At 40.8% G+C, this 25525-nt stretch overlaps 1 protein-coding gene across 3 annotated transcripts in view; it reads left to right on the top strand.

The window, feature by feature from the left end:
- LOC139633735 (solute carrier family 66 member 2) overlaps nucleotides 1–25525 on the top strand; it is a 35032-nt gene that overhangs the window by 1902 nt on the left and 7605 nt on the right. The window contains exons 3-6 of one of the 3 annotated variants that reach the window (XM_071499617.1): nucleotides 2824–3149; nucleotides 3945–4078; nucleotides 6994–7044; nucleotides 17674–17890. In XM_071499617.1, coding sequence (XP_071355718.1) covers nucleotides 2947–3149; nucleotides 3945–4078; nucleotides 6994–7044; nucleotides 17674–17890 — 605 coding nt within the window. In that variant the 5' untranslated portion in view covers nucleotides 2824–2946. Of the gene's footprint in view, nucleotides 1–2250; nucleotides 3150–3944; nucleotides 4079–6993; nucleotides 7045–17673; nucleotides 17891–25525 lie in introns of those variants that run through there. The other 2 variants (XM_071499616.1, XM_071499618.1) reach the window with 2 other exon arrangements.

Here is a 25525-nt window from a genome sequence, read left to right as displayed (position 1 = left end):
TTATGAGAGTGAATTAGATATCCTGAGTGAGTGAAGAGTCTACTGGAAAAAGACAGAATGTGGTATATAATGATTAAATACCTATGTTAAGGAGGATTAAATAAGTTGCAATTATTCAATAAAGTTTGGAACGAGGGTGAGCCCCTATAATTTAGATGTAAATTATAATTCCAATCAGAAAACCTGGGAACTTGGTAAACTGCAGAGCCATTGCTGAAATATCATATATCTGTCAACTAAAGGAATGGATAGTTGCACTTTCAGGAAAAGAGGGGCTTGTTGGACACACACCAAAGTGGATTCAGGAGAGCCAGGAGCATAATGGACCTGGTTCTGTGTTTAGAGGATGGTTAATAAAGATCCAGTGTTTTTTTTATATGGAAAAGACATACGATATGTTCTGGATAGAGGGGTAGTTGATCAAGCTACATTGCATGTATGAGTGTTATAAGGCCTACATTATTCTCAGTCATGATAAATTATTCATTTGTAAATATGCCCTCTGCAATGGGAAGGTGTCTGTTTGCAGATGATGGGGCTTTGTGGAAGAGGGGAGGATATGTGAGACATATAGTTAAGAAACTACAAGAAGGGATACATTCAATGGAAAGATGTGGAACAGAATGAGGTTTTAAATTCTCTGTGGAAAAAACTAAAGTTATGTTCTTCACAGATAAAAAATCAGGGAAGGAATCTGAATTTATATGGAAACAATCTCCTTTTTTTGCGAGTACATTTTGACCCCAAACTAACACGGATCGAACGTATAAGAAGCATAGTGAGGAAAAGTAAGAAAGTCATTAAAGTCATGGGGTGTCTCACTGGGCTGAATAGGGAACTGATATTGCATCATTGAAATACATATGTAGCACTAATCTAGGCAAGAATAGATTATGGTTGTGGCATGTATGGCTTGGCTGCCAAATCTGTGCTGTCAGACCTGGATGTTATTCAGAGGCTCTGAGGATTAGGGCAGTAAACAGCATGAGGAGAAATGCCACTGTGACTCCATAGGAAGTGGCTGATGGCCAACTACAGGATAAGTCTAAGGGGACGCAGAGAAAGTCATTCAACTAAGAGGGCGATGGAGGCCTGGAGTACAAAAAAACAATGAATAGGCAAGGACACAGCAGAACAAATGAAAGTTCATGAATATAAATTTTGTTGTGGCCTGTGAAAGCAGCCTGGATGTTACAAAATGCCAAATGAATACTGGGCATTAAGCTCAGAAATAAAACAGCAGATGTAGTTCAGGAATATTACAGATCAGAATTGCAATAACTATATAGAACTTTTTACAGGTCAAAGGAAGCTCTACTAGAGTTGACAGCCTAGGGCCAGGTGAACATCAGAGAACATCAGATTATTTGCGTGTGTATGCTGCAGAGCTGTTTGCATGTTAGCATTAGAGTGGGCAGAGGAAGTAAAACACTTATCTGTAGTGACTCAGTGTCCACACTTGTCAAGCATTAAAACCGGATCAACCAGAAATCACCAAGACCTAGCATAACTACTGTTTACTAATTCAAGGTTAGCCAGGCAGTGGAAAACATAATGTTCATGTGGGCACCAACATTCCCGGGGATCCTAGGAGATGATAAAGCAGACAATTTATGTCTGCTTAATATTAATATATAGATATTAATAATGAGCTTACAAAGCTTGGAGGTACAGATTCAAACAGTGGAGACAGTGTAGTGCAATAAAAGGAAGAAAGACAGTCATACAAAAGGATGTCAATTTCCTATAACCCCAAAGAAGAAGAGGATTTTAGAACATCTTATTAATAATAGATGTAACATAGGGCCCAGAAATTGTTAATATAGACAAAACAATCACATGTAAATAAGTCATTAATATATACAAAACAACAGTAGAGCCAGGGTAAATGAATAAAATATAAACATTAAACGAAGAGCACAAATCGACTGTTTTTGTAGCTTTCCTATTTTTTTTTTTTTTTTTTAATTAGTTTTTGTTTTAAATCAAAAAGTTTTAATGTAGGCTACTGTTTGGTTTCATTTTCAAATACTATAAATAAAGATATAGAATGGCTTAATTTGGATTAACTGATATTCAATTTCGCTAAATTAACCACCAAATGTATTTTATAGAATTCTTGAAGTTTATTATTAACAGTACATTTTACCGGTACAGATAAATGTCAGATTCTATGCTGCCAACAATAAATCGAGATATATCTCTCTGGAATTTGTGAGAACAGGTGTAGCATTGTTTCTGGGCGCATCTGTCACAATGAACATTTAACACCAGAAGAAGAAGAAGAAGAAGAAGAAGAGCTTTGTTTGAGCGCGTGACGTGTGACGTTTCAGGAAGTGTGGGCTGGTTGAACCAGCGGATGAATATGATACATCCATGATGAAAACACACTGATTACGGGCCAGTCAGTGTGGAGACAGTTGCGATGAAGGAACGCTCGACAAATGTGTATTTTTGGCTCACATTTCCTGTCAGTTTTAAGGGCTTTTAACACATTTTCAGGAACCCTTGGAGTTTCTCCTCCGAGTGAAGTGCAGCATTCAAACAGCGCTAGCTAGCACCAACGGAGGAAGTGTTGAATCAGATTATCAGATACAGTCAGATAGTTGCCGTTAGTGAGCGTTGTTGTCCTGTCGGTACAGTAGCTAACATATTCATGTTGTCACTGTTCGGTCAGTTGCCGTAACGTTAACCCCCGGCTTGTCGTTTCTGTTTCTCTGCTTTGCTTGTGGTGGCGTGGCAGTAGCTGCTGCTTTGTCTGCATGAACCGCGAAAGGAGAATAAACGGAAAACACGGATGTTTCTCTCTTCACCCTCTCAAAGTCAACACCAGGAACCAGAGGAGGATAAGCACCGTGTAGCAGTCTCCACAGAGCCAGTGACAGCCAGCTGACATCACTTCGCAACTTCTTGCCCGGGTGTCGGACTGGAGAGCAGCAACTGAACATGGAAGATGAGCTGTTTGACCAGATTGTGTCCGTGTTAAACAGTCTGGTGTCATGGGTCGCTGCTGGTGCCATGGTCTTCGGTGGGGTGGTTCCCTACATCCCCCAGTACAGAGACATCCGCCGGACCCAGAATGCAGAGGGGTTCTCCACCTATGTGTGCCTGGTCCTCCTGGTAGCTAACATCCTAAGAATACTGTTCAGGTAACAAATCACTGCCTGTATGTTCTCTAACGCCGGACCAACTTCTGTTGTATAGTGACCAAACATCATTCAAAAATCTGCCTGTTAAATGCTCTCCTGTGTATCAGCTGTAGTATACACTTTGTAGAACAAGACTTAAGATGTTTCAAAAATCAGTGAGATATTCTCTCAAATTCGGCATATAAACTATCCATCAAGCAAATTCAAGAGCATTTAAATATCACATCTGGTTCTCATTTCTTGCTGCCACCTGCCATATTAATGGAAACGTATAACCAGAATTTGATTACCAGTATGTATGCTCAATTATAGTGGTTGCTAACGTTTCATGAAAGTCTTAAAGTGATTAATTGCAGCTTACTTAATGGGTTACGTCTGACTTTTAACCAGCTATGTAATGGCACATAGCCTTGGGCTGGGGTCCCTGAATACAGGGGGTCTGAAAAAACCCAGCTTAACTATGAATACCCTAACAAGAAACTGCAGTCAGTTACCATTGGTTGCTTACTGAATCGAATTGCTCAGGCAGCTGGTGGGTGAAACACTGTGGGGGCCCATGTTGGCCACGGGGACTCTACTGAGATAATCCTGGCAGGGGTAATCAAAGTGAAATCTGCTGTATCTTCTTAAGCTGCACACGCTGCAGCTGAGTACCATCACTTTTGTCCAGTTGACTTCACCACAGATACTGTAAGAAAACTGGAAAAACAAGCAAGTGCAGTATTCCCAATGCAGAGGCGTGTTATGTTAAATGTTGTTGCAAGTTCACACATTCTTTTTGATTTCCTCTGTCAGATTTGGCCGCTACTTTGAGACGCTGCTGCTGTGGCAGAGCATCATCATGATCGCCACCATGCTCATCATGCTGAACCTGTGCACCAACGTCCGCATGGCCACCGAACTCAACACCAAGAGACGCTCCTTCATAGGTCAGAAATCCTCTGCAGGGCCTCTTTACAGTGCAGATAAAGCTCAGTTGCATCAGCACTGTGTGAGTGAATGAGTTCGTGGTATGTTAGTGTATCAAGTGTAAGAGTGAATGTGTGTGGGAGCATATATCAGCGACAGAGAGAGATATATGTCTGTGCCTAAAAATATGTAATATAATAATATTATATATTATAATAATATAACAGAAAGAGCAAGTGAGGGTGAAAGTGTGTCGGCAGGTGCAGGTGTGATTGTTGAAAGAAATGTGAGAGTGTGTGCACCTCACCTCCCCAGTGTTACACAGGGCCACAGGGGCCACTCCTTAAGTTGATCATGTTTGAATAAACCGGTTTCAACACTTGCACAACTATAATCAGAAGTGAAGAGTGTTGCCATTTAACTACGCCGAAGATTTGTTCAAGATCTGATCTGTTTGTTGATACAGTAGATTGTTAAAAAACAAAAAAACTATGGTGTGATATTGTATCTCAATGAAAAACATAAACTACAAAGGTTTAACTGTTGGTTTAACACATTTCGAATGTATATAACTTTTTAAACGACCCAGTATTTATTTATGTAAAACAATCGTTAATCTTTTTAAGCCATTTCCAAATTTTTGATGAGGAGGAAGGGACCTATCCAAAAAGGTGATAGATGCCTAATTTATTGATTATAAAATATCCTCTAGTACATTTAGTAGGATAAAAATATATATACAGTTTTATATCTTTTTAGAACTTTTTTACTATTCTCTTAATACTAATACTTGTGTTGCAAATTAGATATTAATAATGGATCCAAATCCATCTGACTGTTGTGCACCTTTGAGTAAATAATCCAAAATGTCCACAGTTCAAAACTTACACTGTGTCTTTCTCAAAGTTATTCAGTAACCTGCGTGCTGAAACACCAGATGCTATTTGTTCAACTTACATCCGTATGTACACAAATGGACAAGGAACAGCCCTCAGTTGTTTTATAAGTCATGCTTTTGAAGGTTGCGTCACATGATGAAATCAGAGCTGGAGTTTCCCATCTACGCATACTGTATTCTCCAGGACGGGATGTTCAGCTGTGCTTCCTGTTCCTGCAGCAGTCTGAAGACAGGGAAGGGCAGGACACTTGGTAGAAAAGAGCAATAATACCGAGAGGCTCAGTGTCAGATTACAGAATACTGTGTCAGAATGGAAACTGAGGAATCACAGAGAAACAAGGACAGAAATCACAGAAAGACAGATGTCTCCATTCAAAGAGGAAAACATGCAGCCGTAGTTTTTCCATATCAAGCAATAAGTGCTTGATATGTGCTATAAGTGCAGCAAGCTATAGTATTTGTTCTCCAGCTCCACAGATGGTTGATTTAATTAGTATGCAGCCAAGGTTCCTTCTTCATGTGGCCATATTTTGTTCAGACCACTCAACTGTTACCATGGCTGCACTGTCACATTTAAAGAGCACGTGAATCTCACTGTAAAACTCAAAACTTAGAATTTAAGTAAACAGCAGGTTTTAAATTATTATGATGAATATATATGTGTTGAACTTGAACTTAGATGGGGAAGTCTCTTATCTGTCTGGAAATATTAGCTACAGCTGATTATTTCAGCTCAGACTGAAAACAGGGGTAAATCGGTCAGTAACCAGCAGTAACTTCTTAAAGTCAGTGTGAAGTTGCCAGTGCCAGCCTGCCCCCCAAAAAAACAAAGGAAAAAAAGTATATATTTTATTTATGTTATTTACCTTATTTGTTTCAGCTCATTGTGTGAGACTCTACTGTCATTCTCTCCTCTGCTTTCTGTTTCACCTTCACACACAGGGAGCAGAGGAGAGACAGGTGGAGAACTTGTTATGTTAAGTGCAGTAAAAGCTTTTCAACCAGTGTTATAAATCCCTCTAAAACCAAAAATGGACAGATGTCAACCCAAACCATCTGAAAGTCAGGCCAAAAATATCCCCGGTTTCCAAACGCACATGATCTGGTGAAAGTGGAGCGGATGGTAGCAGCTCTGCTGATGGGGAGGCGATCAGCCTGAGAGGACTAACAGCAAAGCAGCCCATCAATAGGAAACACTGACCGGCAGAAGTGAACAAGGGTATTTCCAAGCCTGTGAAAGCATGGTTTCTAATTCTTGATAGTATTAAATGTAACGATTAAATAGTTTTAAGAAAAAAAAATCCTTCTTTAATGTTTAGTTGAGACTCAAAAACTGAAGCACATCTGCTTTATCAGGACTGTGTGTATGTAGTTTGATCGACAGTGGCCTGGAGAAATTCAGTTTTTATTTACACATCACTGAATCCTAGCAGAAGTTATCTCAGTGCACTTTTCATATAGAGCAGGTCTAGACCGCACTCTTTATATTACTATTTACAAACCCAACAGTTCCACCATGAGCGAGCACTTGGAGACAGTGGCGAGGAACTACTCACTTTTAAACCCTTTCAAACTATTAAAGCATAGCACAGTGCATAGACAGAAACATGAAGAAATCTCTCATGTGAAATAACCAAAACTGTTCTGAAATGAAAGACAATACAGTGTTCACTTAGGGCCACATCAATAACCAGGAGCAGATTGAGAAAATACATTTCTAGGTCATTTAAAGGTGCAAAAGCTCTGCCAGAGGGAGCACTGCTGCCCTTCATGGTCTTTTGTACCAGATGCTCTATAATCAGTGATGTAACTAATCAGGGAATCAGTAGTTTTGCAGCGTCACCAATTACTCACAGTGACTTGAAATGTCACAGAGTAAATGTCACAAATTATTGCAAAGTCATGCCCACATTCAGTAACCTAACTGATCAGGAGTCAGCTGTGGCTCTGCTGAAAAAAAATGAAGAAAACCAAGCTCTTTTTTTCTTTCCCTTTCTTCCCTGTTTTTTTTTTTTTCTTCAATTATTTTGTCTGTAGCAACAGACAGTAAGGACGAGGAGGTCAGAATCCCTAAGAGGCTCTTTCTAGGTATGTACACAACTGAATGTGTCTGCCATGAAACACCAGTCGTAGTTCATCTGCCTGTCCCTCTCCATCTGTGTCTCATGCATGACGACCCCGTGCAGCTGTCCCCACAGCCCAGCCGACACTAACTGATGATGACTAACAACATTTACAACATGTTTAGTTCACTGCTGTGATGCTTTTAATGCATGTCACCCTACACACCCTCAGTGCAAGTGACAGAGACATTTTCATTGAAAAACCTGCATGGATGTGATTTTGCATGTTATTTGTGCTTAAAGGAGCTATTTGTAAGTTTTGCTATTGCTACATGGTGTTAGCATTAACAGCTGTTTACTTACCAGTCTAGAAGAAATGTTGCAAGGTCAGCATGAATTTTAATTCCTTTACTCACCATGAGCTGTCTCCAAAAGTGGAAAGCAACAACAATGTTAACTCTTGTCTCTAGCATGCTAACCAGCTAGCCCTGGCCTGTCTCGTCACTTTCTGAGAGCGACTCACTGTAGCCTCCAATCCGCCCCAAAGATGTAGCGCTGCTCAGAGGGCGTATTATAACCTCTTGTCTTGTAAACACAACAATGGCCGAAGCTCTTGTCAATAAACATTCACCACCACCTACAAGAAACCACATTCAGCGGCAGAGAAAACTTACAAATAGCCCCTTTAAACCTGTAATTTTTATGATTTCTAGGAAGAAATCAAAAGCGCATATATTCTGAACTCTCTCATTCATACCAGTCATTAGTAATCAGTGATTTACAGAAGACTGACCCGTTGATAGTAAACCACCTACTGACATCTTGTTCTAACTTTTCTAACTTTATTTTTTTACAGTGTGAAATGCAAGAATTGTTTGATACAAGCTTGCAAACCAAATGTGTTTTTGTGTGTGTTCAGTGACCCTTAAGCTAATGCATGCGTCTCTTATCCTGCACTGAAACATGAATGTAAAGCATATTTTCTAATGCCTGATTTTTGCGGATGACTTTAAATAACTGTTGCCTTCTAACTGGTTTCTTAAATGTTCTTTGAACTACACTTGGTTTCACCATCACACCGCTTTTAAGATTGATGTGTCAAGAACTCTTTTGTTTGGGATGTGCTGAGGCACCGCAGGTATATCAGTCTGTATGTGTGTCTACCTGTGCTTCAGGGCAGATCTTGTCTATTCTCCGTTGGTAGTTGAGCTTGTTTAAATGATCGAGTGATCAATAATCAGTTTACTTGTTAACTTTTCTGAGAGGATGTTGAACTTTAAACATAAAATCTGCTGGTGTCTAATTTAAAAATAAGGTTGGTGATATTCTATATTCTTTTTTTATTGTCAACAAATCCCTCGAATCCCTCTGTGCAATAGAGCTCCTTTGTTGTCTAAAAACTTGCCTTGAGAAAGGTCAAGCATCGTCTAAACATTGGTCATAAAATCACTGGAGCTTATTTTCAGATAGACTGATTGACATGTTCCTTCATTAACCTATCCTACATAAACAGCAGGACTGCAGTTTAATTTGACTCAGTTCCACATACACCGTCCTGCTGCTGTAATCTCACTAGAGCCCAAAATGTGTATCAATCCGCAGCTGAAAATAGTCCCCAACCTGTTCCCTATTTATTCCAGTCTGAGTAATATTTGCTAAAAACTATAGTGTCCAGCTGTTTTGGGATCTTAATCACACTGTGCATCTTCAGTAGGAACAAATAGGATTTGTTGTGTGTTTGCCACAGCAGACAGGGTAAGGAAGGGAAGTAAAACAGTACCTAGAGACAGGTTCTGCTCTTATTAATGGATTTGTTTGCGTTAAAAAATGGAGAGCGACACAAGACTCCACCTTTAATGCAGCAGCAGCAGCAGCTTCACATTTAGTTGCTCAGTCACACAGGCTGACCAAGTCAAAAACATGCTGAATCACAAAGGGCAGAAATCTGCTGTACTGCTCACTATGGGTTCACACTGTCAGTCAGTGATGTCACAACCTGCGTTCTCCATCAGCTGCTCACAGGCCTTTTTCACAGCCGAGATTTGTTAGTAATAACATTAACTGTGACTCTGATCTGTCAAAGTGCCCCAGTGAGGCTGCGTTCACGATACCAGGACCCTTGAGTAGCTAAATGGAATTCAGCCAGCATTACGTTTATTATTTACATCTGTGGTTTTCTGCTGTAAACCAACAAAATGTCTCTGGTGACAAAGGCATGTTCAGTGGTGGCTTTAAGTGCATCTTGTAGTAAAGTTTGATCCCGTAGAGAAACTTTCCTGAGATGTCTGCTGCTCATTTATTCACTACTCTTGTTTTACAAAGACAAGACTTCACAACAAAATCTGACATGAAATTCTTCACCTGTCCCCAGATTATTTCATACTTATTACATCGCAGCAGGTTTGGATTATATATGTCATTATGTTTTGGCCGTGTCATCGACTACTGTACCACAATACCATGCAAAAAGGGAATGGTGGCTTTTTTGTTAAATGTTGTTGACAGAGGCACTCTGAAGTTTGGTTTCTGATGATGCAGGTGTAATTTCCTGTTTGTATAAAACAATAGAATATATTCATTTTTAATATTCCAACTGCTAAAACAGTCAAAAGGTCATCATATAGTGGACATGTACCGAGTATGCATTATGGAATTAGGACACAGCGTTAGTGAAGAAAAGGCTGTTATTCCTGGTCTGGACACTAGAGGGCAGTAGGAAACAATATTTGCATGATGTGAAAAGGCACAGAGCACGCGCTCAATGTGTTAAAATATATCTGAAATGTACCTCTTGGGACTGGTTAATGCACACCTATATTGAAGTGCTGTTTTGTAGTATTTTATTTGGTGTTTTCAATTATTTTAAAATAAACAGGAGCACAAAAGCATGAACAGTTTCCCACCAGTATTGTAGCTTTCTGTGCTTCTCTCTGTTTCGGGCATCAGAGGAGGAGCAGGGTTTTTGCTGCTCTTCAGGGCCCAAGGGTGGTGCTGCCCGCTTGGCCTGCCCACATGTTGGAGCTGGCTCCGGAGCACCAGCAGTTGGAGCTTCTATGAATGGTCATCGATCAGTGAGCTCTGCCAAGCATCATTAGAAGTGACAGAAAGCCGTGTTCTTAGATCGCAGCTTTGCTGGTCTGCGCCTGGCCATTGACCTGCTAGGGGAAATATCAAGGGTAAGCCTGTTGTACTCCACTATTGATAGAAAGCATGAAAACACTCAGGTAGATGGAGGAGGAAATGGGGAAAAAATGAAGCAGAGGTGTGGATCAGTTAGACACAGAGCAATTGTGATCGGTTTCCAGGCTGTTGGATGGACATAAGATCAGAGATGCTGCAACGAAGAAGCAAGTAATAGAGAGCTCAATATGCAGTAGCATAAAGCATCACACTGGTGTCAGCGTGCAGCTGTCAAGTGGACCAGCTTCACATTGTTGCTTTCTGCAGTGACTCACCATAGTGTTGTTCAGTCTGCAGGACAAATTTCTCTGATTGTTCAGTTTGTTCCCTTTATGTTTGCGAAGCCTTAATCATAGCACATATTCTTTTTTTCTCATAGTGGCACAGAATCATTATCTCACCAGGCACCTCCATCAAACAGCTGGACGTTTGTTCCCAGAAAGAAAAACACAATGCTTCCAACTTTTAATAGAACTTCACAGGATGCCCAAATAAGGACGTATAATATGTTTGACTAGCTGTGAGCATTTCACGTAGAGATGGTGCACCTTGTAATTTGGTAGCTGAGATGACATGCTGTAACTGAGAGTGTACATAGGCTGGAAGAATGTCTGTGGTGCCGCAATTAGCCTACAGTCACACTAATGGACACATCTGTGCTGCACAGTGCGTCTTTTGTTGTAGCATGTGTAGTTTTAGTTCTCAGACAGGGGATAAATCCTGGTGTAATAGCATCTGAGTGTGATTTATATGGAAGACTGGCTGCTGCAATCCTTTAAGGAGATTAAAAGATCAGATCATTTGGCTGTGTCAGAATCAGAAATGCTGGTGATCACTCAGGTGGAGGTAAAAGGGTTTGGGGGGGGGAAAGTAAGATGAAATATGTCTCGAAAAAGTTTTAGCAGTGACAGTGGGGAAAGTTTTGCTGTGTGTAATGTGGGCTTGACTCAGACTTTACTTTGAGTTATTTTAAAGGCCTGAAAGAGGAAACCCTGATTAGATTTTTTTTTTTTTTTCAAAATCTCCAGCAGCTTAAAAATGAATTTGTGTCAGCAAGTGGACCATCAAAAACGGCTCTGCTCCACGATTGGATTTTCTTTATGCAAACTTATGGGCTCTGTGGTTTGAGACTCCTGGGTAGCTTTGCCTATTTGTTCCCCAGGGGCAGAAGCTCTGTCCTTAAAAACCACAATCCCATTCACTTTCAGCTCGTTTCCGTTCAGTGTTCAAATTAGGTTTTTGGATTAAAGCAGTAAATAGTCTGTGGATTGAAATCTTTGCCTTCATTCCAGTCACCACAGAAATAAAAAGGATCTTTTGCATTCTCTTTCAAAACTTGCGTGAAACCTTGAAAACTTGTGCAACTTTTGTTTGAGGCATTTTTCACAGAAACCCAAAAGTTCTCTCAGCGGGTTTTCTAGAGTCAGTGTACTTCCCTGTCACCTGGTCCCCAGGGAAACAACAACGCAGTGGACACATCAATGGGAGCAGTTTATAAAATGTTATTCTGTTAGATCTCTACGCCTGATAAGCGCTGATGTTAGCTATATCCAGCATAATGTTGTGTTTTTCTGTGAGTGCAGTTGTGGAAATCTGTCTCCATGACGCATCTTTTTAAGCTTGGATGTAAAAATGTTAGCATTGTATTTGTCATTAAAACAGTGCCTTACGAAGACACCAAGCTCAAAACAGAACCATAATATAACATTTTTCGTTAGTGTACGCACTGAGTGGTTGAATGCAAAAGTACGTTTTTTTCTGCCACTGAAATTTTTCACTCTATGAGAATGACTGACTACTCCCTGAAGATAAAAAAAAAAAATCAAGATTTGAAATTTTTTTTAAATGATTAAGATAAACTTTATTAATACCACGTTGTTAAGTTGTGACTGTTTTCAAAGGTTATGTAACCACTGTCCCTACTGTGGCAAGTTTACATACATTAATCAACTATAACTGACCACACGATCAAATGTTAGACTGACTTTATGAAAAGTTTCATCATGTTTAGAATATTACACAGCAATCACCCAAACATCTGGCCAAGTAATACTAGATGATACTATGGGTGCAGAAGTTTGTAATTAGCTTGGCATGAAGGAGTACAGGCAGAACACAAGTAGTTTGAGTTCTGGATTATTTCATTTCCTCACTTGTGCTGAGCCAATAAAGCTGCACTGGAAACATCCACAGAGGTCAAGCTCATTTAACAGACTCGGTGGTGAAAATGTAACTAAGCTAGCCTTCATTTCCAGCAGCACAAGCTGTCCAAGTTTAATGTTTCTGTTAAATGAAAGGATGATTTGCTGCCTTTTTATCTTCACTGTTTAATGATAGTTAGAGAAAATACTGTAGTTCACTGGGCCGCTCAAAGGCCACCAGCAGCTACTGGCAGTTTCTGAGCAGGAATATTTTCTTACATGTTAGTTAATGCAGGAGTTGACATTGTGAGTCCATCAATACAACTTGGATATTTATATGACAACTTTGACCAATTTTGTTGCATGACAGAGGCTTTAGTGATGATTGGAACCTCACAGGCTTAAAGAAATGTATATGAATTTCAATGGATTTATGAGAACTGTGAATTTTCTATTTCCTCACTTGGAGAAAAAAAGCAGCAGAGCATCATTTTGTTGCGCTCTGGTAGCACTACATCGATGCATGAGTGGTCCTGTACCACATAAATGTTGCTCTAATGATGCTACAAAGCTACATGGCCCTATAAGAGATTTCCATTTATTTCTACTGTCTTGTAATGACTCATTAGTCATTCTGGTCCCACAGGGCGCCTCTACCTGTAGCTTCATTGGGTTTGGCATCTCAGAATAAATCACCTTCTCCTGTAGGTGCAGTTATCCCATCCCTAAGGAGAGGCAGAAGCCTAACTTTTAGCCTGAGTCCATTTTATAGAAGAGACATGGCATTTAGTCTAGGTGGCAGTGCAGAAATGTTGCAGTGCTTTGGCTTGGCAGCGAAAGCTTATTAATCACTGTGACAAAGCTCCCCATCCAAATTTCAGAAAATGAAGCTGGTTGAAATCCGAGTTTCAAATTCCCAGTCTGTTATAACTGGCTTCCATAGTAATGTTCCTGCTTTTCCCATGGCTGCTTTTGAGTGACAGAAAGCCATTATTTCAACTCCCCTCAAAGACTTTTCCACGGCCTGACTGAGGCTGACTGGGAACAGTCGGTAAACAAGCATTTGAAATCTCAAACTCTGACCTGTGTCTTCCTACACATGTACCACAACTCTGTGGGACTTGAAACTGAGCTGCATGCAAGATGTTTGGCCACCACAGGGAGTCTATTGTATGCAGCTCCAGTGTGTTCCCACACAGCGCCACCACCGCTGCCACACAGTGCAGAGATTAAAGAGGAAGAGGAGAATGCCGCAGGGCATACAAGTGGCTCAGCAAGAGATGGTGTGTGGCAGGGTATGGCTGAGGTACAGTGCTGTGATAGACATCCCTTCGTGGTCAGTGTGAAATGAAGTTACAAACTGCACTGCTCTCAAGATACTGTTTTTACACAAAGAACTGCTCAGAATTGGAGGCAGATGTTCCTGCTCCTGTCTTGAAAGTCTGCACATACAAGATTAAGAGATGATGACAGTTCAGCGCTGGCATGAAGGAGTGTAATTACTGAAACATGAGGCTGAGACAAGGACTGCGCGAATACTTGAACAGCATGTCATAATCACAATGTTGCCTTTCTTCTTAAAGGCAAAGGTGTTCAGAAAAGAGGTGTTCTGCACTTTGCTGACTCCTTGGCCACCAAATAAAGTTGTAAGATGAAAGAAAAAAAATCTAAATCAAAATCCCCTTGCAAACTGGGGGGAAGCCAAGAAAACAACCAAAAGCCAAAGAAGCTTAAAGTGATGTGTTAAATAAAAATAAATGTAGGAAGGTAAAAAATTACAGTGGAAACCACTTGTAGTGATCTGTCGCTTATGTGGATCAGGACCTTGGGAATGTTGTGATCACTGTAAGCGGTTTCTACTGTACCCACATCCACAAAAGTAATGCAATAGTATTTAATAGTATTATATTTAATACTCCCCCTTTTTTATATCAGAAACTATAACCTCAAGACTATGACACGTTATTTGTTTAGATAAGTCAATATTGTATGAGTACAGCTAAAAGCACAGCTACATTTTGTAGTAAAAATTTTAACGCTATGAAAGGGGCCAGTTTTAATATTTAGATTTTTTTATTCTGTTTGTAAATGCAGAAAATAGGTGGTTTTACTATTATCTGAGTACCTAGCTACATTTTTTTTTTTTAGCAATTTAAGGGCAGAAGGAAGCTAACAAACACACCTGCGAGGGTAGCTAACAGGTGTTTATTTACACGGTGGCATTAATCCATCCATCCTTTTTCTATACCGCTTATCTGAAACGGGGCTGGAGCCAATCCCAGCTGACACTGGGCGAGGGCGGGGCACACCCTGGACAGGTCGCCAGTCCCTCGCAGGGCTCAGTAGCATTAATGTTAGTATTAATTCAGAACTGTGCTTTTGGCCACCTGACAAATAACGTATTGTCAGGTGTTAACATGTAAACACATTAAACTGTTTTCTTTTAAACCGTGGTCTCTACTACATAAGTCAGCTCAGTTGTTAGCTAACTACCTAGCCAGCAGATTAGCAAAACAAAACACTGTAAATTTGAATGCTGCTGTCAGGAACTACTGTTGTGTGCATTTACAGCCTAAGCTCAAACCCAGTCGTATCATCGCCTGGAGCCATACATTATGTGTATCACATGTTCAGTTTTGTGTTTAGTGTGAATCTGTGCAGGCCTTTAGCAGCCAGGTTGGCGCTGAGTGCCGCTCTAATGCCCTTGATTGCTTCCCCCTGTGTTTGGCTGTTATCACGAGGTACCAGCCTGGTGCTAGCTGGCCCAGATACACAGTCCTCTGGCTCCGCTGCCAGCAAGGCGCCAGCTACACAGGCATCTGCAGCTACACTACCTACAGAATAAATACTGGTATACAGTACACATAACAGCTCACAAAGGATATTCTTAGTGTTGATTATACTCAGAACACTATACACACACTCTTAAAACTTGTTTGTTTGTCATTATATTGCCATCCTACATGGTTGTAAGTCTTCGCCCCGGTAAACTTGGTGTATGTGGTGGTGAGTTGACAGACTGCTCTGACCTCGTTTGAGCTGCTCTTTTCGATTTATTTGGTTACACTTATGGGATTTGTTTAACTTGTCTGTCAGAAGGGAACAATTGGATTGGCTCAATATTGCAAAAGCCAGGTTACCTCGCACGCATACGTGCCTGCCATGTGTATTCCTTTAGAAATGCCATCGAAATGTCAGAATCGGTCACTGTTAATTCTCTAATGAAACAATATTTCATTCAATCATAAACTCAATTGTCATAACTGCTTTTATTTCCCTCCCAATATTATCAAGTGTGGAAGAACAGCAGGTTTGTTTAATGTATTTAGTGTTGAAGTTATTCCAGACAATGCTGAGATTTATTTTTCTTTTTTTTTTTTTCTTTTACATTTTTTTTTTTGCTTTACCTGCTATATGGGCCGGTTTCTGGAGGCCTCTAGAGTTCGCCTCACAGAGTGCTTAGGTGCTTCTTGGATAAGCACAGCCTCATTTGAACATGATTGAATGAATCGGATCTATTGCATTTGAAGCTTATAGCAATCTTATTTAAGAAGTGCAGCAACATCTTTCGCTTTTAGCCATCATTAGATTTTCATGATTAACTCTTTCAGTGTCCTCTGCTCTCACATTAAACCACCAGCTCATACCCTAAAGATATGTTGAATGTTTAAGCACCATATACATTACAGGTAAAGATCATTTTCGCATTGCTTATTGTGCCTATTGCCTGTTCGGCTACAGTTAAATCAGTACCTGAGGCATTCAACGTTTTGAAGCATTGAGATATTATCACAGTATGATTAGTATTGGCTCTGTTGCTTATTACGGGAAGCCAGTGATGTTGTGATAAGAATCCTTATCTGATCATTTCCTTGGAGAAAGAGAGCTCATGAGAGGTGTTAGGGCAGAAAACAGGGTTTAAATCATTCATCAGTGTCCAGATTGCCACCCAGCCCATTACTACTGGGTGGAAAATACTATAACCTCAACTCAACGTCACCATCCCTCAGGGATTTTCATCAACTTCACTCCTTCTCACAAAGCCTCCTCTCTCAAGACCCTGGATTTCAGGCTTCTGTTCTGCACGAATCTGAATGAGTCCACATCGTGCGCAGTTTGAATGGCCTATTTGTAGCTGTGACATATAGTTTTTTCTCAATATAAGAAGGGGATTGTGGGAGTCGTGTGAAAACTCGCAACTCAAGAGTTAAGTTAGTTAAAAATGTTCACAATAATGGAGTTCTTGCTCCCTTTATTAACAAGATAAAGGCTCAAAAAAGAACAGACAGGATTAGTGGATAATTATTTCCTCCATTTTTGGAAAACCAGACACAAGGAGAGGGAGGAAATCTACTTGTATGTAGACACAAAGAAGTATCTGGACATGTCTCAGAGCTGACTAACTGACCACAATTTACAGTGTGTGGTGTTAAAGTGCAAGAGTTTCATTTACTATCAAACTCTCCAAAGGTAGTACCAACATATTAAGTCATGGCACTGATGCAGTATTTGCAGTCATTTAGATTTTCGATTTACGAGCTGCAATTTCCACTTTGAAAAAAGAAATATAGTTGGGAAAAAAAAACCATTCATGCTCCCCAGAGGATGGACCTTTTTAAAATTCTTTTTTATGGCATTTGCAAGAGAAACCACTGATAAGGTTTTTGAAGAGATAATCCATTAATTTAGTGTTGCATGTCCATAATACTGAGACTGTCATGATCATGACAGACAGATTAAGACTTTTATATGGGTCAAGCTCCAGAAACACTGGATCCTACATTTCCCCTAATTCAACCAGTGGCATCATTTATTTGACCCTCCATCATTGGTTAATACCCATGTCTTTCTCCATTCCCCTCGTCTGTTACACAGGGTTTCTACATTTTTAATGTGTAAATAACCCAGATGACATCATTAGGCTGATTATTACTCCTCATGACACATAAACTGACTGTGTGATAAATCAGCAAAATGCCATCTTAAGAAAAGCAAGAGCATCGTTATGTTGTCATTTTGGATGTAGTGAACATTGCGTCCTGTAGCGGCCGCAAGCTTTTGACTTTTTGGTTTTCCCTCAAATGCTGCAGAGAACGAAACTCTTCCTCTATGGTGTCTCTGAAAAAGTCCTATTTTGATCCAACCAGGAACATTCCTGTAGTTAGCATTACTCTGCTTTACTGTCTTTATTTTTACAGGAACAGAGCCCGCCAAATAATGTTTCCGATACTCTGCCAGTGCTGCCCAGCTGCTGAAGTTCTTGAGTGGGTAGTTGTTAAATATTTTCATTTCTGTGGACTCATTTCTGGTTTCTCCGTGTTGTGCACCTCTAGACTTTGACTGGAACTACTTCTGGTCGTGGAGTCACTTCATGGACTACGTGCAGTGCGTGCTGGCCTTCACGCTGGTGGCGGCCTACATCACCTACCTCCTCCTGGACTCGGCGCTGTTCGTGGAGACTCTGGGCTTCCTGGCCGTCTTCGCTGAAGCAATGCTGGGCACTCCGCAGCTCTACTGCAATTATCAGAACAAGTCTACTGAGGGCATGAGGTATGAATCTTGTTCATATTCACAAAGAATTCTGTTTATTTTGTCTTTTAGCCACAATAGAAACAGATAGAAAGGAGTGGATCAGGGTTTGGAGAGTGATATTAATTTTGCAGTTACATGGTACACACTGTAAGCGACTGAACTCCCAGGATGCTTTGTTCGACTCTTATATTAAACTAATCATTTATTAACATATTAATTAGTAACAAAGGCGTTAAGATATGTTCCCTATTTTACTCTTGGTTTTCAACACTGTGGTGACATTTATATTTCAAATAAGAGGAAAAAAATGTATACTTAAATCTTAGATCATCATGATCAAAACGAGCTCAAAGCTCAGTCAAAAGGGATATTGGTCTGATTATTGGTTCCTTAGGCTACATCCACACTACTACATTGAAGTTTTAAAATGCATCACTATGGATACGTTTATGCCTGCTTGCTAGCAGCTATTGTGCAGTTAAATTCTGCATTTTAAGGCTATAACTGCCTTTGCTGTTCCTTGTTTGTTGTATTTTCTGTTATTAACCAACTGCAGAGCAGACCATCTGTTTCCTATTAACACCGGCACAAATATATGTGCAGTGTACATGTATGATCATGTGATATGCATTTTCAGTTGTGATTGTACGGACAAAGATTATTTCTGTCACAGAGCTACAATGCTCATCTGGCTGGAGATTGTTTTTATTTTAAAACAGCATTTTAAAATGAAAATGTATTTGTGTGGACGTAGCTGTAGACTCAAAACAAGCATGTATATACAGTACATGGCAGAAGTAGTAAGTGCTGCCTAAGTAAACAATGGTGCCTACACAACGTCACACCAAGCAGTGTAATCACTGTCATTTCATCTATTCTGATTGGTTGGTATGTAAACATGGGTCATAGCAGTTGGTTTGTTGTCAGAATTTGATCTTAAACCTGAGACTGCCAGAACTTTGGTGCTAGCTCCAAATCAGCCAGCAGTGGACGTGTCTTGCAGTGAGAACCAGGACCTGCATTTTCGATTGACGACCAAAGATTTTACCACATTTCTCTCACGACTGTCAACTTTCATCACCGACAGCCAAGTCGCTTTTTCAAAAAAGTTTGTTCGGGACTTAGTATTCAGAGTACTAGTGATGGACAGTGTGTGGGATTCTGTTTTCTTTCCAAGTGTGAGACAGCCCAGAATCCCATGGTGTAAACACACTTTGAATGCAAAGAGATTATTTACAGCCCCTGCTTTTCTCAAATATTTGGGCCATGATTGTAATTTACCAAGAGTCATTCAGATGGAAATCAAAGCAAAGGTTGTCATATCCATGATTAATGACAACGTCTTAGTCCTGATGAGTGCTGTTTTATTTATGAGCATCACTTCCATCACAGGCAGCTGAGGGTGTGTTGTACTGTCGCACACACTTGTGAGTAATGTCTCCAGATTATATTGTCTCACATGTGATCATTAACACTGACACGTGCTTATTAAGCATTATTAAGGCACCTGTTGAGCAGGATGTAAGGATGGGACTCCTGACATCTGTTCATTATGCTAACATGACAACTGACCCTCTGAAGTTTCTCTGAAAATCAATATGGTAATGAGGTTTCTGTCTGGCTCTATCTATTGCTAATGTATCATTTTGGCTCATTAATGTTAATTTACATCGAGTCTCAGGCTGTAATTAGAGGCTTTGAAGTAAAATTGATTTTTGAAAGCATACACAGTTTCTAAATCAATGCTGGTAGTTTTCCGAGTTGTGGCCAGTAACCTAAACTGCTTTTCAAAATAATACACATTTTTATTTGTGTAGAAGCATAAACACATTCAAAAAGTTCCCGACAGCACATTAGTACGATTACAAATAGGTTCAAGAAATATGACAAAGAGAAATGTGTAAGTGGTAAAAAAGTAATTGAAGAGATTAAACTGATAATGTATTTATTAAAAGATGTGTGAGTTTGAGATTGCCTACAGAACACACTGGCCTGATAAAAAGCTTTCTCGCAGTGTGTGTCCTGCCTCAGAGCAGTGCGAGAGGAGCAGCAGACCAACCAGCAGAGAGGAGGGGGGGGGGGGCCCTCCTCTCTGCTGGTTGGCTTTCTGCAGCAGACAGATAACAGAGCTCCAGCAGGGCTGCCTGTCCACTTAAACGGCCATGACAGCTCCCACGCTGGGCCTTTCCATACCCTCTCTGTCCCAGGCCTTATTTATTTTTGATTTTTTTTTTTTTTTTTGCCTCCTACCCACCCAACACTTTGTCTACCATCCACATTGTCCATGAAGCTGTCTACAGGATGTGCTTATGGAAGAAATTCACCTCTTCACCTCTCTCACATTGGCTGCAATGCTTTCTCATTCTTTTTTGGTATGTGTGCCAATTCTCACTACACATACAGACAGCACTACAAACTCACAGCTGTGGTCTACATTTGACCAGTTGTCCATGGGAATGAAAAGCACGGATAAACAATGCAACTGATGCAGAAATGAAAGGCATATTGCAAACAGCTGTTTTTATGATGTACAGTGTTTTTTATGTTGATTATCTCCTAAAGGCTTTATAGTGTTTTACAGTTGCTTTCCCAACAAAGTTTCAGTGTGCAAAACTCCTGATGCAAAGAGCCAAAATAACCTGTGTAAATCTTACTTAAAAGAGGGTTGGTTAACTCGACGGCACCCATGGTTTCTGTGGTAACAGCAAGTGCCAGTTAATACCACAGCAGACACTCCCTTAGCAGACACCTTGTGAGAAATACAACAGACGAAGCTTCTTCTGTTTACAGTGCGGCCAAACAAATAGCATTGTTTCAATAAAGAAGCCAGTCAGTGTTTGCATTAGCAGTAACTTAATACAGCTCTGATATGGTGTAAAGTAAACAATAAGGTTCATATCAGTGAGATAAAATTCATGTATCATTTCCTGTGGATCCCTCGAGCTCAGGTTGTTAATCTGAGTCCAGCGCGGGAATGGTGGAACAACAAAACTACCGTATTGAGAGGCAGTAACTGAATGTACGCAGACCATGCATCAGAAATTGGGTTTGATTTCAGAAAGATACTGTCCTTACATACAAAGTGCCAAACAATTAATCAGGTGGTCGGTACAGGGCAATACAGCCTCACCTCAGCTCATTGTTACAGAGCATACAGACAACTCAGTCTATGCAACGTGTGCTTGCAGGCATTTTGTCTGAGTTTTACAACATCACCTCAATGAGCAGCACTGCAACATAATTGCTAATGACATCATCATCACTGCTATTTATTTCAAATATAAGACCATGTTGATAAATCTTTTTGATTGCTCTCAAAATGTCGCAGTGTTCTGAGTATCTATTAGAGTACTGTGAATTGTGGTTTAATGTGATATGTTTTCCAGCATTACTGTGTTTTAGATGGTCAGACATCCAAGTTGTCTAAGGTTTTGGTACCCAGTGTGCAATGCAGTTTTTTTGTCATATTCTTCCAGCCATCAGCCAGAGCAGATCATGTGGTGACTGCGGTGCAGATGAAGCCTCCATAGAGGCAGAGGACATTGTCATTTTCAGTTCTGTTTATTATTTGTGTCCTCCCTCTTTGCAGAACCTGTTGAGTGTGGCAAGCTGTTGCTAGGTTACTTTACCTCAGCACATCGTTCAAGGTCTGTGTGTGTGTGTGTGTGTGTGTGTGTGTGTGCGCGCGCGCACGCGCACGCGCGCGTGCAGGGATAGGAAACTAAATCCTGTAAAGTGAGGCTGTTTTGCTTTCAAAGTGGATTTCTTAGGGTTAGAGCTCGGGTGCAGAGTTGTGATGGAGTGAGTTTTTGAGCTGAGGCTATTTTTAGTTTTGCAGAAGTGAGAGATAAGGTTAGGGAATGAATGAATGTGTGGAAGTGTGAATGAATAAGCACGCACGTTCATTTTGCAGAGACAAAAACAAACAGACAGGAGAGGTAAAGCAGAGTGGCCTTTCCTGTGAGTGCCTGGATCAACAAAAAAACCCCAAAAAAACACATCAGGTCTCATGCTGCACACCAGTGTGGAAAAACATCATACTGACTTCCTCCTAATTAACGGCCCAGCCAGTGTGCCCCCACTCCAACTAGAGTAACATTTAAGTGTTAGACTGCTTCCCAGCCAGTACTTGCCTATTCAGGCTCGCAGCAGGAGGCTTCAGCACCTTATTCACCCAGGAGATGAAGTCAGAACAGGGTGATCGTTGCCAGTAGAATTAATCACATTGGCTGTCCTCCGTTTGTATACACACCAGAACTGCACCATGACACACTGTCGACAGGCAGCAGCAAAACAGTTTTTAACAATGAATTATGGATAGAGTTCAGCGGGAGGGGGGTGAGTCTTACTTTTGTTCCATGAGGATGTTGTTGGAAGAAATGTATCTGTTTATTCACCACCAGGTTTTCTGTTAAAGGTTCCATATTGTATAAAGTGAGATTTCCATGTGTTTTTTCATTATAAAGCAGGTCTAGGTTATATATTAATACTGCGAAAGTATAGAACTGCTCCGTCTAAGGCTCAACTAAGCCTTAAAACGAGCCGTCACAACCTCTGTAACTTTGTGATGTAACAACCATACAGTCACCACCCTCAGATATGCCCCGCCCACCTGGACCCACAGTCCAATCTTGCAGGATTCGGTCTCTCTAAGTGTTTACCTGAAATGTGCTATACTCCTCTGTTAAGGACTCATACTCGTGTTTCGTTCAACCTCTCCACTGATCTTTTCAGCTTTTAGTCTTTACAACGCTGTTCTTCCACCAATTAATTTTATGTTGCTGTTTTAAGTTTTCTGTTTTATCAATCCTGTTGTTGTATGAGTTACACTTGGACTGAAAACCTGTTGTTATTATTATGGTTGTACAGTATGTGTGGACTGCAAACTTGCTTATTAACAGTTAAGGGATGATCTTCACTGCCAGGAGTCAGAGCTCTGAGAATAGGATAAGCTACTTGACGGCTTTGTCTCTATAGCCGCTGCACAGACGAAGCATATTTCTGCCAGATTTCCTCCATATACGCCACCATGCACTCGCCCTGATGTGGCCGCTGGTCTCTGCAGTCCCAGTCAAACCCATTCAAAACTCCACGTGATCTCGCAGTGACAGAAGGGTAGAAACTGCTCTTTCTTCTTCTCCTGGTGATCCACTCGTCAGCTGTCTCAGCCGCCCGATCACCCACCAGCCCAAACTACAGCTCCACACACAACACCTCCGCATGGGCAGAGATTGATTGACAGGTTAAATATATTTATATTTATAGAACACAAATGAGAAGACTTGAAGCCTCCACCAGAACTATCAGATATATGTGCTGTTAAACAATAATATATCGTGGTAGAATTAAATATAATACGTTGATATAAGCACTGAAATAACCGATACCACTCTCAGTATGACTGGTTGTCTTCACTGGTAATGCTATTTGAACATGCAGTCCAGCTATTCCATGGTGCAGTGGTGAGCACTGTTGCCTCGCAGCATGAAGCTTCTGACCAGGACCAGGACCTTGATGTGTGGAGTTTCCAGGTTCTCCTCATGTCTGCGTCATTTTTCTCCAGGAACTCCAGCTTCCTCCCGCAATCCAAACACATGCAGGTTAGATTAACTGGTGACTCTAAATTGTCCGTAACTGTGATGTGAGCATTAATGGTTGTTTGTCTCTACATGTCAGCCCTGTGATAGACTGGTGACCTATCCAGGGTGTTCTCTGCCTCTCGCCCATTGTTTGCTGTGATGGACTGGCTGGGTAGATTAAAACGTTCAGGAGTAAATTCTTGGGGACATGAAGTCTGTTCCCTGGTCGATATGTGCTTTCACTTACTTTACCTTGACCCTAGCCTCACCCAAACCTGAACCAATAATCTCTGCCTACATCTAAGTCCTGAAATCCAATGTATACCATTCTGCTTTACACATCCACCCATGGGCCCTGCCCTTTTTCAGACTCACATAACGTCACTGAAAGCCTGTCATTTTACAGCTCACCCACCCGCGAGACAGGGTGAAAAAGTGACAGTGGAGCCTTTAATAAGGATTCGGGTCATGATTCATTGACTTGAAAACAGGGGTGTCAAACAATTATGAACTATAGTATGATGTGCATGATGAAAATGCAGCTCAGGGGTTCAGAGAAGCTGATCATGTCGTTGTTTACTTACCTTACTTAGTTGTAGCAATTTGCCTCAGACATCAATTATATTATTTAATAAGTCTTATTAAATAAGAATTGAAGTGTCTCTAATTCTGGCTGTGTTATTTTGGCCCAATTTTTAAATTCAGTCATTTTTATTTTGTTATTTTCATCTTTTTGTTTCATTTTTGTTTGTTTGTTTATTTTCTTTTTCAGTGTAAGTCACATAATTTAGAATTTTTTTGTGAATCCCTGAACTCCATTTGGAACCCAGAGAAACTATGTCAGCCTGAGCAACCACAAAAACCTGTGGAGATGGATTCTTTATGAGGCACATTAAGCCGGTGTGTGTGTGTCTGTGTGTGTCTGTGCAGTGTGAGGGGGATGAGAGGGTGTTGAAGGTTTTGTGTTAATAGTTTTCAGGCTGCTGCTATAATTAGATGGTCCTGAGCCTGCAGAGCCAGAGGTACATACCGACACTGACCAGCCTACCATAAAACAAATAAAATACAACAACACAGACAGAAAACACACACACACGCACACACACAGACAAACACAAAACAGGGAGATGGGACATCCAGACAGCCAACTCGCAACCTTATAAGGTTTGTGGTGTTGAGCTGGATCCCAGTCTGCTAGATAAGAGTGCCAGAGCCTTATTTAGCCTACAGGCTGCTCACACACACACACACACACACACACACACACACACACACACACACACACACACACACACACACAGCCATGTGGACAGATGTGTATTGACTACTGATGGTACCGTGCTGTCACCCCTGTGCCCCGGTGCATGGAGCTGCTGTGTATGGCAGGACTGTAGAGCAGAGCGGCTTCAGCTCCCTGAAGCAGATCACCGCAGCTGGAGAACCTTCCAGACCATCTGTCCAACCCATCCTCCGGCCATCTGCTCTCATCATCGGGGGCCGGCTTTCTCTTTCTTGCAAAAGATGAAAATGAATCAGTTTGTTTTCGATTCCGTCAGGGTGAAAATCCTGTTGAGATTCAGGGATGAGAGCGAAGTCTTGTTTTGTGAGGGAATGTCCGTGCTTTTTCCACTAAAACAAATTAAACACAACTCTGCAAAGGCAGCAGACAATAACGTCCACAGAGACCTGCAAAATTAATTTCAAAACGTGTCACAGGCTCTCATGAAACAATTCATGCACAAAAGACCAAAACCTAAAAGATAGATTAGGTTACTTTTTAGGGGAAACTCAAAGCAAGTGCAGCTGAAGTACTTCATCCACAAAATAATAAATGCTCTTGCAGCCCAGACCATCTATATTTGAAGCTAATGGAAAGGAGTTTAAACCTTAGACCTCTGCAAACATTTGTACAATGATTCAGTTTTTTTGCAGCACTGTGTAGAATAGCAGAGTCACCACTACATTTTAAGTTCTTCTTAAAGGATTGGTACACATTTTTTCAAGTCTTTCTTAAAACAGTATTCACACCCACATTTATACTGGAGGAGTTGTGAAATAGTTTCTCCTGCCCACA

This window comes from Trachinotus anak, unplaced genomic scaffold, assembly GCF_046630095.1.
Source record: "Trachinotus anak isolate AG129_WGS33_773 ecotype Australia unplaced genomic scaffold, CSIRO_AGI_Tana_v1 ptg000016l, whole genome shotgun sequence".
In the NCBI taxonomy this organism is placed as follows: Eukaryota; Metazoa; Chordata; class Actinopteri; order Carangiformes; family Carangidae; genus Trachinotus; species Trachinotus anak.
Note: the sequence above shows the minus strand (reverse complement) of the source record. Positions and strands in the feature narration are given on the sequence as shown.